This window comes from Aethalodelphis obliquidens, unplaced genomic scaffold (assembly GCF_003676395.1).
Source record: "Aethalodelphis obliquidens isolate GAN/ISIS:26980383/991018 unplaced genomic scaffold, ASM367639v1 scaffold79, whole genome shotgun sequence".
NCBI lineage: Eukaryota > Metazoa > Chordata > Mammalia > Artiodactyla > Delphinidae > Aethalodelphis > Aethalodelphis obliquidens.
The window spans coordinates 7,369,799-7,382,583 of record NW_020838023.1 but is presented as its reverse complement, the minus strand read 5'-3'; the positions used below and the strand labels follow the sequence as shown (position 1 = coordinate 7,382,583).

Here is a 12,785-nt window from a genome sequence, read left to right as displayed (position 1 = left end):
GTGTGTGTGTGTGTGTGTGTGTGTGTGTGTGTGTGTGTGTGTGTGTGAATTATGTGATGAATGTCTCTCTCCTCTTTAGACCTTAAATCCCATGAAGGCCTAACATGATGTCTGGCTCGTGGTAGGTGGTCAAGAAATACTAAGTGAACAAAGAACTGTGCAGAGTTGCCCTGTCTTCTCCAGGGCTGCCAGCGCTTGACAGGAGGGATGGTTCTCCGCCAAGGAAGGGCATGGAGCAGAAAAGAGATCTGAGCTAAGGCCCTGAGAAGTGGCCTCTGGTGCTGGCAGGGCCCCCCACAGAGACACTGGTCATCTCTCTCCGCCCACCATGCCCAATGATGAGCAAAGGAACACTGACCCTTCCACTTCCTGTTGACTAAGAAACTGACAACTCCGCTAGAATAAGACGTAGCACAGTGCATCAGACAACCCTTTTTTTTTTTTGCGGTAGTCGGGCCTCTCACTGCTGTGGCCTCTCCCGTTGCGGAGCACAGGCTCCGGACGTGCAGGCTCAGCGGCCATGGCTCACGGGCCTAGCTGCTCCACGGCATGTGGGATCTTCCCAGACCGGGTCACGAACCCGTGTCCCCTGCATCGGCAGGCGGACTCTCAACCACCGCACCACCAGGGAAGACCCCCAGACAACCCTTTTTATCCGCACATATGACTTTTCTGAACTCAACTGGAAAGGAACTACTTTTAAAATATCACAGTAAGCAATTTTTTTCATATGTGTTGATTATCATCCCACCATTTGCTACTTCAGTGCCCAAACTGTCCTGGCTAAATTAATTGGGGACGTGGGATGGTTTGCCCAACCTGGCCTCTTTTGGTTCAGGAGGAAAATTCCACGGAATATACAGGTTTGTGGACATGGGGAGGAAAGATCAAAAAGCAGGATTTTGACATTTTTCTTCTAAAAGAGAAACAGGGATTTTTGAGAGGAGAAAAAAAGAACACAATGGCCACTAATTCCTTACTCTGACTCAGATGGTTTTGTCTCCATATAAACATACAAAGAAACAAACAAACAGGTCAAAAAGGCCTCATACGTCCACATCCATCAATTCATCACAGCAGGAAACAAGAAAAGCAGCCAGGAGTCTTGAAATCCCTCTGAGAGTTGGCATAGGGTTGCGTGAACTTGAATACCATTTCTCACAGGATTTAATTATTCCCACCAGAAAAAAATAAACTTTCCAGAAAAGAGCAAGGATATCTTTTGTTTCTTATTTGTAAATATGGCTCAAATTCCTTCACAGTCTGAAGGCTGAATGGTTTGCTCTGGTAAGTGTTTGATTAAACTAACAGAAGTGGATTTTTGGTTACATCTTTCACTTGGATGACCCTGCAAGATCTAGCCCTGACCTAGGTGAGGGGCTGGTGCTAAGAATAAACATCATGTATTTGATCTTCTTCAAGCCAAGGCAGGTGAACATGTGACCACCGCAACAATTCGTCTTGAATTGAATACAAATTCTTCACTCAAGAGACATGAAAAGTCATGCATCCATGAGCAGTTCACAAAGGGTTTAAGGTTTTATTGGACTATATCATCTATTGGGCTCTGCCTCATGGGTTTGTATTTTTTGAAGTAATGCAATAGGAAGCATTATGAGGACTTTGGGGTGGAGAGACCAGGTTCTAACCAAGCTCTAACATTTACAAGCTGGGTGACCTTGGGAAAAGGATTAACTGGGTCTCAGTTTCCTCATTTGCAAGGAAGGGAGAACACGACCCACCCCCACTTCAAAAGGTATAAGAACAATAAAAGAGACAATGTGTGTGAAATGCATGGGAACACAATGCAGGTGTTCAATGAGTGAATTCCTTAGCCTTTCTATAGAAGCACTGATTCACTGGATCATTCAACAAATTTGCTTCCAGTGCTTACTAAATGCCGGGAATTGTGCTGAGTACTGGGAATATAGTAGTTAAGACAGACAAGGTCCGTACATTTATGGAGCTACTGGAGACAGATAAATAATAAATGTTAAGTCTATTATCTGATTCTGATAAATGTTATGTCTTGAAAAAATAAGACAGGGTAATACGATAAAGAGTAACTGGAGGGAGATAGGGTATTTAAGAAAGTCTTCCCTGAAAAATTGACATTGAATCTGAGACTTGAATGACAACAATGGAACCAGTCATTCAGCCTGAGGCCAATGGGGTTGCAAGCAAAACAGGGTTAAAGATAATGTTCTAATCAAAAAGGCCCAGATCATGTACTTTGAGGGCCATAGAAGGCGTCTGGAATTTATTTTCATTGTCATGGGAAGCCCATAAGGTTTCAACAATCAGAGTCAAGTAATCAGATTTACTTGAGGGGCAGACTTAGGCACACTCATGATGTATCTGTGAAATGTAAAAATTCTGCCCTGACTAGAGTGAAAGATAGCTACTAGAGGATCAGGGAAAATGAAGTTATGATAGAGAATGTGACCCAGAAATGGGTTTAAACTTGATGTGATAAAATCAGAAAAGAGGATGTCATTAAAGGTTGCAACATGAAGCCAAGTTTAAGTGATATTCACTAGACTGTAGCCAGTAGACTATTCTGGGGAAAGAACTTTATTCCTTTTCAAAGTAGACGAAAAGAGGTAAGAAATAGAAGTATTCCTCCTGGAAATATTTCTTCCTTCAGGATTTTAGTATTTACCTGCTGATATGAAGTGGACTCATGTACAGAAAGGGGCTAGCATGGTGCAAGTTCAGGCATACAGAAGACACTCAATAAATTATTGTTTTTTTCTCTTCTTTCCTCCTTTCCCCATTGTGTTGAAATGAACCAGAAGTTACTGGTATGGAATTGCTAAAGGATGAGGGAAGGGTGGCCAGAGGGAAAATGTACAGAACAACCTCTTTCAGATGAAAATGCATTGCATGGGTTGACTCAACTTTGATGGGTCCTGTATTTCATGTTCCATTCTAGAGTTGCAATGCCAAGGAAAGGTCTTCTAAGCCAGAGGTTTACAGATTTCACTTTTTAGGTAAAAGAACCTTCAAAATAAAAATAACTGCAAATTAAAAAATGGTGGATCAAGTGAGAATTCCAATGATACTACTGCTGTTGTTCTCTAGGCCGTAAGGGGGTGGAGAGGAATATGAAATAATATAGAAACTTACCAGCAAAGGTGTAATTAATTGTTCTCTTTTTTATGTTCATCTCGATTGAGACAAAACTGAAAAGTAAGATTATAGTTTGGGGCCTCTGGTAACATCTGTTCCCTTTTTGGTCTCTGGGGATAAATACACTATTACTGCATGAGGAGGAGAAGGTAATTGGAAGGGAAGACGGGAAATGGACTAGAGTAAAAATAAAATTTTCAAACCAGCTGGAGATGATGCAAAAGTCTTTTGACCAAAACACTTAAAACTCAATTCCGTTTACAACTGAAGTCAAGGTGGAACCTTCCCTGGCCTACATCTCAGCAATCCCCTCTAGCAACTTAGCTGCCTGACCCATCTCCAGCAGCCTGGGTCAGCTACGAGGAGGCTGTGAGTACGAAGAGTTCTGGGAATTGGGGCTAGATCACAGACTTCTCCATCTCAACCAGAAGAGGAGTTAGGTGGATCTTATCACTCTCCCTAAGGACACATTTTCTCTGGAGTTCTTCCAGAACTTCTAGAGAAGGAAATTTTAATACAGGTGTGACAGTCTCCCCTCGTCATGGGGGAAGGGCTCCCTTTAAACCAGGCAAAGAGCTCCTCTCTGGGTCTGGAAAGGTCGAGAAGTGTTAAGAGGAGAATATGAAACTCAGTCTCTTCACTCTGGGGCCTGACCTGTCCACACACTGGTGGCCCACTTCTTAAAATTTTCCAAGCCTCATTAAACGGTAAAATAAAAGCAAGAAATGGGACAAGCCTCTTAGATAGCCTCACCCACCAGAGGCAGACAGCAGAAGCAGAAGAACTACAATCCTGCAGCCTATGGAAGGAAAACCACATTCACAGATAGAGAGACAAAAAGAAAAGGCAGAGGATTTTGCAGCAGATGAAGGAACAAGATAACCCCCCAGAAAAACAACTAAATGAAGTGGAGATAGGCAACCTTCCAGAAAAAGAATTCAGAATAATGATAGTGAAGATGATCAAGGACCTTGTTAAAAGAATGGAGGAAAAGATCAAGAAGATGCAAGAAATGCTTAACAAAGACCTAGAAGAATTAAAGGACAAACAAACAGAGATGAACAATACAATAACTGAAATGAAAAATACACTAGAAGGAATCAATAGCAGAATAACTGAGGCAGAAGAACGGATAAGTGACCTAGGAGACAGAATGGTGGAATTCACTGTTGTGGAACAGAATAAAGAAAAAAGAATGAAAAGAAATGAAGACAGCCCAAGAGACCTCTGGGACAAAATTAAACGCACCAACATTCACATTATAGGGGTCCCAGAAGGAGAAGAGAGAGAGAAAGGACCCGAGAAAATATCTGAAGAGATTAGAGTCGAAAACTTCCCTAACGTGGGAAAAGAAACAGCCACCCAAGTCCAGGAAGCACAGAGAATCGCACGCAGGATAAACCCAAGGAGAAACATGCCAAGACACATAGTAATCAATTTGAAAAAAATTAAAGACAAAGAAAAATTATTGAAAGCAACAAGGGAAAAATGAAAAATAACATACAAGGGAACTCCCATAAGGTTAACAGCTGATTTCTCAGCACAAACTCTACAAGCCGGAAGGGAGTGGCACGATATATTTAAAGTGATGAAAGGGAAAAGCCTACAACCAAGATTACTCTATCCGGCAAGGATCTCAATCAGATGCAATGGAAAAATCAAAAGCTTTACAGACAAGCAAAAGCTAAGAGAATTCAGCACCACCAAACCAGCTCTACAACAAATGCTAAAGGAACTTCTCTAAGTGGGAAACACAAGAGAAGAAAAGGACCTACAAATACAAACACATTAACAATTAAGAAAATGGTAATAGGAACATACATATCAATAATTACCCTAAACGTGAATGTATTAGATGCCCCAACCAAAAGACACAGGCTAGCTGAATGGATACAAAAAGAAGACCCATATATATGCTGTCTACAAGAGACCCACTTCAGACCTAGGGACACATACAGACTGAAAGTGAGGGGATGGAAAAAGATATTCCATGCAAATGGAAATCAAAAGAAAGCTGCAGTAACAATACTCTTATCAGACAAAATAGACTTTAAAATAAAGAATGTTGCAAGAGACAAGGAAGGACACTACATAATGATCAAGGGATCAATCCAAGAAGAAGATATAAGAATTATAAATATATATGCACCCAACATAGGAGCACCTCAATACATAAGGCAACTGCTAACAGCTATAAAAGAGGAAATCGACAGTAACACAGTAAGAGTGGGGGACTTTAACATCTCACTTACACCAATGGACAGATCATCCAGACAGAAAATTAATAAGGAAACACAAGCCTTAAATGACACAATAGACCAGATAGATTTAATTGATATTTATAGGACATTCCATCCAAAAACAGCAGATTAAACTTTCTTCTCAAGTGCACATGGGACATTCTCCAGGATAGATCACATCTTGGGTCACAAATCAAGCCTCGGTAAATTTAAGAAAATTGAAATCATATCAAGCATCTTTTCTGACCACCACACTATGAGATTAGAAATCAATTACAGGGAAAAAAATGTAAAAAACACAAACACATGGGGGCTAAAGAATACGTTACTAAATAACCAAGAGATCGCTGAAGAAATCAAAAAATACCTACAGACAATGACAACGAAAACATGATGATCCAAAACCTATGGGATGCAGCAAAAGCAGTTCTAAGAGCAAAGTTTACAGCAATACAAACCTACCTCAAGAAACAAGAAAAATCTCAAATAAACAATCTAACCTTACACCTAAAGGAACTAGAAAAAGAAGAACAAAGAAAACCCAAAGTTAGTAGAAGAAAAGAAATCATAAAGATCAGAGCAGAAATAAATGAGATAGCAACAAAGAAAACAATAGCAAAGATCAATAAAACTAAAAGCTGCTTCTTTGAGACAAAAAATAAAATTGATAAACCTTTAGCCAGACTCATCAAGAAAAAGAGGGAGAGGACTCAAATCAATGAAGTCAGAAATGAAAAAGGAGAAGTTACAATGGACCACAGAAATACAAAGCATCATAAGGGACTACTACAAGCAACCCTAAGCCAAAAAAATGGACAACCTAGGAAAAATGGACGAATTCTTAGAAAGGTATAACCTTCCAAGGCTGAAACAGGAAGAAATAGAAAATATGAACAGACCAATCACAAATAATGAAATTGAAACTGTGATTAAAAATCTTCCAACAAACAGAAGTCTGGACCAGATGGCTTCACAGGTGAATTCTATCAAACATTTAGAGAATAGCTAACACCCATCCATCTCAAACTCTTCCAAAAAATGGCAGAGGAAGTAATACTCCCAAACTCGTTCTATGAGGCCACCATCACCCTGATACCAAAACCAGTCAAAGATACTACAAAAAAAGAAAATTAAAGACCAATATCACTGATGAATAGAGATGCAAAAATCCTCAACAAAATACTAGCAAACAGAATCCAACAACACATTAAAAGGATCATATACCATGATCAAGTGGGATTTATCCAAGGGAGGCAAGGATTCTTCAATATATGCAAATCAATCAATGTGATACACCATATTAACAAATTGAAGAATAAAAACTATATGATCATCTCCATAGATGCAGAAAAAGCTTTTCACAAAATTCAACACCGATTTATGATAAAAACTCCAGAAAGTGGGCATAGAGGGAAGCTACCTCAACATAGTAAAGGCCATATACAACAAACCCACAGCAAACATCATTCTCAATGGTGAAAAACTGAAAGTATTTCCTCAAAGATCAGAAACAAGACAAGGATGTCCACTCTCGCCACTATTATTCATCATAGTTTTCGAAGTCCTACCCATGGCAATCAGAGAAGAAAAAGAAATAAAAGGATTACAAACTGGAAAAGAAGAAGTAAAGCTGTAACTGTTTGCAGATGACATACTATACATAAAGAATCCTAAAGATGCCACCAGAAAACTACTAGAGCTAATCAATGAATTTGGTAAAGTTGCAGGATACAAAATTAATGCACAGAAATCTCCTGCATTCCTATACACTAACAACAAAAGATCAGAAAGAGAAATTAAGGAAAAATCCCGTTCACCATTGCAACCAAAAGAATAATATACCTAGGAATAAACCTACCTAAGGAGGTAAAATACCTGTACTCAGAAAACTATAAGACACTGATGAAAGAAACCAAAGATGACACAAACAGATGGAGAGATATACCATGTTCTTGGATTGGAAGAATCAACATTGTAAAAATGACTATACTACCCAAGCAATCTACAGATTCAATGTAATCCCTATCCAATTACTAGTGGCATTTTTTACAGTACTAGGACAAAATATCTTAAAATTTGTATGGAGACACAAAGACCCTGAATAGCCAAACAGTCTTGAGAGGAAAAAATGGAGCTGGTCAATCAGACTCCCTGACTTCAGACTATACTACAAAGCTACAGTAATCAAGACAATATGGTACTGCCACAAAAAACAGAAATATAGATCAATGGAACAGGATAGAAAGCCCAGAGATAAACCCACGCACCTATGGTCAACTAATCTATGACAAAGGAGGCAAGATTATACAGTGGAGAAAAGACAGTCTCTTCAATAAATGGTGCTGGGAAAACTGGACAGCTACATATAAAGGAATGAAATTAGAACACTCCCTAACACCATATACAAATATAAACTCAAAATGGATTAGAGACCTAAATGTAAGACCGGACATTATAAAACTCTTAGAGGAAAACACAGGAAGAACACTCTTTGACATAAATCTCAGCAAGATCTTTTTTGATCCACCTCCTAGAGTAATGGAAATAAAAACAAAAATAAACAAATGGGACCTAATGAAACTTAAAAGCTTTTGCAAAGCAAAGGAAACCGCAAACAAGACAAAAACACAACCCTCAGAATGGGAGAAAATATTTGCAAACGAATCAACCGACAAAGGATTAATCTCCAAAATATATAAACAGCTCATGCAATTCAATATTAAAAAACAAACAAAAAATGGGCAGAAGACCTGAATAGACATTTCTCCAAAGAAGACATACAGATGGCCAAGAGGCACATGAACAGTTGCTCAACATCATTAATTATTAGAGAAATGCAAATCAAAACCACAATGAGCTATCACCTCACACCAGTTAGAATGGGCATCATCAGAAAATCTACAAACAAGAAATGCTGGAGAGGGTGTGGAGAAAAGGGAACCCTCTTGCACTCTTGGTGGGAATGTAAATTGATACAGCCACTAAGGAGAACAGTATGGAGGTTCCTTAAAAAACTAAAAATAGAATTACCATATGACCCAGCAATCCCACTACTGGGCATATACCCAGAGAAAATCATAATTCAAAAAGACACATGCACCCCAATGTTCATTATAGCACTATTTACAATAGCCAGGTCATGGAAGCAACCTAAATGCCCATCGACAGATGAATGGATAAAGAAGATGTGGTACATATATACAATGGAATATTACTCAGCCATAAAAAGGAATGAAACTGGGTCATTTGTAGAGACGTGGATGGATCTAGAGACTGTCATACAGAGTGAAGTAAGTCAGAAAGAGAAAAACAAATATAGTATATTAACACATATATGTGGAACCTAGGAAAATGGTACAGATGAAACACTTTGCAGGGCAGAAACAGAGACACAGATGTAGAGAACAAACATATGGACACCAAGGGGGGAAAGTGGCGGGGGGGGGACTGTTGGTGGTGGGATGAATTGGGAGACTGGGATTGACATATATACACTAATATGTATAAAATGGATAACTAATAAGAACCTGCTGTATAAAAAAGTAAATAAAATAGGGGCTTCCCTGGTGGCACAGTGGTTGAGAGTCCGCCTGCCAATGCAGGGGACGCGGGTTCATGCCCCGGTCTGGGAAGATCCCACATGCCGCGGAGCGGCTGGGCCCGTGAGCCATGGCCGCTGAGCTTGCGCATCCAGAGCCTGTGCTCCGCAGTGGGAGAGGCCACGGCAGTGAGGGGCCCGCCTACTGCAGAAAGAAACATATATATATAAATTAATTAATTAAAAAAATAGAATTCAAAAATTTTTTTAAAAAGCGAGAAATGGTCAACATACAGAAACTAGTTACAAAACGATTTCTGTTTTGGCAAGGAAAGCAGTGAAATTAAGCAGCCACAGTAAAAGTAGAAAAATTCCGCTGGATGGAAAGGTCACAAAGGCCCAGATGTAAAGCTTTGTCTACATTGGAAAGTAGGAGAAAACGAGGGCTGAGACCTGAGACATGAGCCTGGTCTTCTGTGTAGACACTGCCATGGAAGGCAAAGTGGGACACTTTTCACTGTCCTGGGTCAGCTCTTGCCAGTCAGAGGTGCTAAAAGGAGGCTTCTGACCAGATGGGCAATTTCTACCACCCAGACCAAGCAGGTTGGTCACTGCCCAGGTCACCAGATCCTTCCCCAGGACAGGCTCTTGTACGGTCACCCCCGCTGTGCACCCCCTTCCCCCCAGCTGAGCTCCACACAACCAGACACGCTGCCCTGCAGTTCAAGAGCAGCAGCGATGTGACAGGTTGGTGGTAACAATCTTCCAGGATTGGGTTATACCAGCGGTCCCAGACCTTCTTGGCACCAGGGACTTGTTTTGTGGAAGACAATTTTTCCCTGGACCAGGGCGGGGGTGTTAACACTAGCGATGGGGAGCGGCGAGGAGCGTTAGATGAAGCTTTGCGTACTCACCCCGCCGCTCACCTCCTGCCGTGTGGCCCGGTTCCTAAGAGGCCACAGACCAGTACCGGTCTGCGGCCCGGGGGTTGGGGACCCCTGGGTTATACAAAGGGCTTTTTATATAAGTTATTCTATAACAAATACATATGGTAAATATACGAAATAATTCATTCAGTGTTTTCCATAACAAGGTAATGGATTTAAATGAACATACACAAGTAGATTACGTGGAAGAGAATGTTATTCCCTGTCATTTTCATTTAACCAATAGTACAATTCAAAAATATCTCAATACAGTCATTCTAATACAGAATTTCATCAAAAGCAGGTTTTTAGAACAGGGCTGTATTTTAAGATTTCATTTCAGTGATAAATGTTGTGTTAGATAATTTAAACAGATTTTTTTTCCCCCAGATGGATTTCCCAGCATTTTTAGTATGCTAATGTGCTTTTTGTAGATTTCCAAGAGGGGAATAAACTGTGCAGCAGTTGAAAACTGTTTTGATCACAGAACCTCAGGACAGGATATTTTGCTGGACCAGAGAGCTGTATAATACAATTTTGGAAACGCTGTTCTACTGAATGCTGTACTGCCCTATAACATATGAAAACCATTGTACAACCCCCTGAGAAACTAAGAATATAAAGCATATGAAGTGTTAGCTTCTGAAATTGGCAAAAGTGTATCAGGTTACCCATCTATCAGGGTATGTACATTCAGAAATTAATTAAGAAATCAACTGACAATGTCTAGAACAGTTATGCATGTTAATCAATAAAGATGGACTAGAATCAATGAAAGACACCTGGCTAAGCAAAACAACCTCTTTAGCTGCAATGTAAATCCATTGTTTTCCCCAAAGGAAGTATGCTTCAAGCCCCATGCGAGTGAGTGCACGCTCACAACCAAAGCACGCTGCCAGAAATAATTTATACTGAGGTACTTTACTGTGGGAATAAAGTATAAAACTCTTCCCACAGCCAAGAGTTCCATTAGAAAATGAAAAATTCGGCGCAGATACAAATGCTCCTGGCCAACTTTCTTGCTCTGGGTTTCTTTGGGGCTGTGCCCACTGCAATACTGAGGATGTAGGAAGGGCCTCTAATACAGATGGACTTAGCCAATGAGGCTTCTGTAACCTACCCAGAGCACAAGACACAGGAAGCCTGTGCCTCCCTGTGTGAAGGAGGTGTTCAAATCAGGAGGCAGAGTCTATCCTGAATCCTACCAGCATCGGTTACCTGGACTGGCCATAATCTCTGCTCTGTGCTCCCTTGAGCTGGTCTCGGCTGCCCACCTCTCTTTTCTAGTAGGTAAACCATTGCCAGAAGGTAAGTGCTGGAAACCAGAGCTGTGGAGATCCAAACCATACCATTGCTTCACTGGTTTACTGCTCTAGGAAAAGGACTGAGGGGAGAGGGTGAAAGTATTGAAGAAATAAAGGGGGGAATAATCTGTGGCTTTCAAGTCTCCTGCATCCCCCCATGGTCCCAGACAATCAAGAGATAAATACCCTCTGTGAAATATTTTACAGATGACAGAACAAAACTGTGCTAGATAAAGGTGTTTTGAAGCAGAAAACCAGTGCTCTCAATATCCTCTTCTACCATATTTCTTTACAAATAAAAACAATGTGTATATATATACTTATATGTGTATGTATGTATGTATGTATATATATATATATATACACACACACACACACATACATAGAAGTCTGGAAGAATATAAATCAAAATGTTAACAGTGATACACTTCAATGTATGTCAATTATACTTCAAAAGAGCTGCTTAAAAATGTAAAGAGTGGTTATCTCTAAGCTAGGAAAGATTATAGGCAGTTACCATTTTTTTTCTGCCTGTGTGTATTTTCCAAATTTTCTTGACTCTATATTCATTACTTTAATACTAAAAATGTGTAAAAATTATTTTCAAAAATCTTACACAATTCACTCAGTTTCTTGATGTTTGTGTAGTTCTTTGTACTTTATCAAGTGTTTCGACATATTTAATCCATAAAACAGCAGAATGAAATATGATTATCATTTCAGAGAGGAGGAAACAGGCTCTGAGATGTTACAGAACTTGTTCAAAGAGCTAGTAAGTAGTAAAAACCAATAAAAGAATCCAGATCTCCTCTTCCAAACTCCACGACTTTTGTTCTCTTTTTCTCACTATTTACTGTTTCTTGTGTCTTGGCTGCTTAAACGCCACAAGTATATACTTTGAACAAAAGCAGTAGAATTACTGTATAAGATTTAAGCAAAAAGAAACTTTTTTTCAAATTCAGTATTGGTTCAGGAGAGAAATGTAAAATACCGAGGGAGGTTTGGAGACCAAGAAGGCAATAGTCCAAGCGACAGAAAAACTTATCCTTTTAGCTGCTACCTCGTACGCTCTTGGCTTCATTTCACCCCCATTCAGAAAGCGAAAAGGAAATGACAAAAATGGGACCAAAACACGCAGGGAGAGAAAGTACAGATGGCACCAAACAATGAAATAAAGCGTGAAGTATTTAGACACTGCTGTACTGGAGGTACCTTCATTCCTGCAGCGGCTGCTGGGCCACTGGGATCCACGGCCTGGATGTGGCATGGCTTACTGCCTCGCACCACAAAGCCCCAGCCTACTGCGTCACCAACAATCTAGAGAGGAAAACCACAATTAGCCATCAGCAGACGGTCCCTGGCAGTGTGCCCGCCCTTCCAAGACAGAGAAAAGCCAAGACTAAAGGCATGCCATGAGATACCTCTTCTCCACTTCATCTCTACCCTGTCAGGGGAACGGGACTCTTCTATCACAAACACAGGCTTATATCTCTGTGTGGAAAACATGGTCATGAAACACCTGTTTGGCAGAAAGAAGCTTCTTCTGTGAGGTCACTACTCAATCAATAACTGGCAGATGGCCTCTTTCTTAGGCTGCTATGCCGTTGAATATCAGACTCAAATGAGAAGTCTGAAGATCTTAAAA

The 12,785-nt window shown here is 40.2% G+C and overlaps 1 protein-coding gene across 3 annotated transcripts in view; it reads right to left on the bottom strand.

The window, feature by feature from the left end:
- The window catches only part of DEPTOR (DEP domain containing MTOR interacting protein), a 142,963-nt gene that overhangs the window by 29,012 nt on the left and 101,166 nt on the right, over positions 1–12,785 (bottom strand). For all 3 annotated transcript variants that reach the window (XM_027092560.1, XM_027092561.1, XM_027092559.1), the window contains one exon: positions 12,353–12,457. In XM_027092560.1, the coding sequence (XP_026948361.1) occupies positions 12,353–12,457 (105 nt within the window). The remainder of the gene's footprint in view (positions 1–12,352; positions 12,458–12,785) is intronic.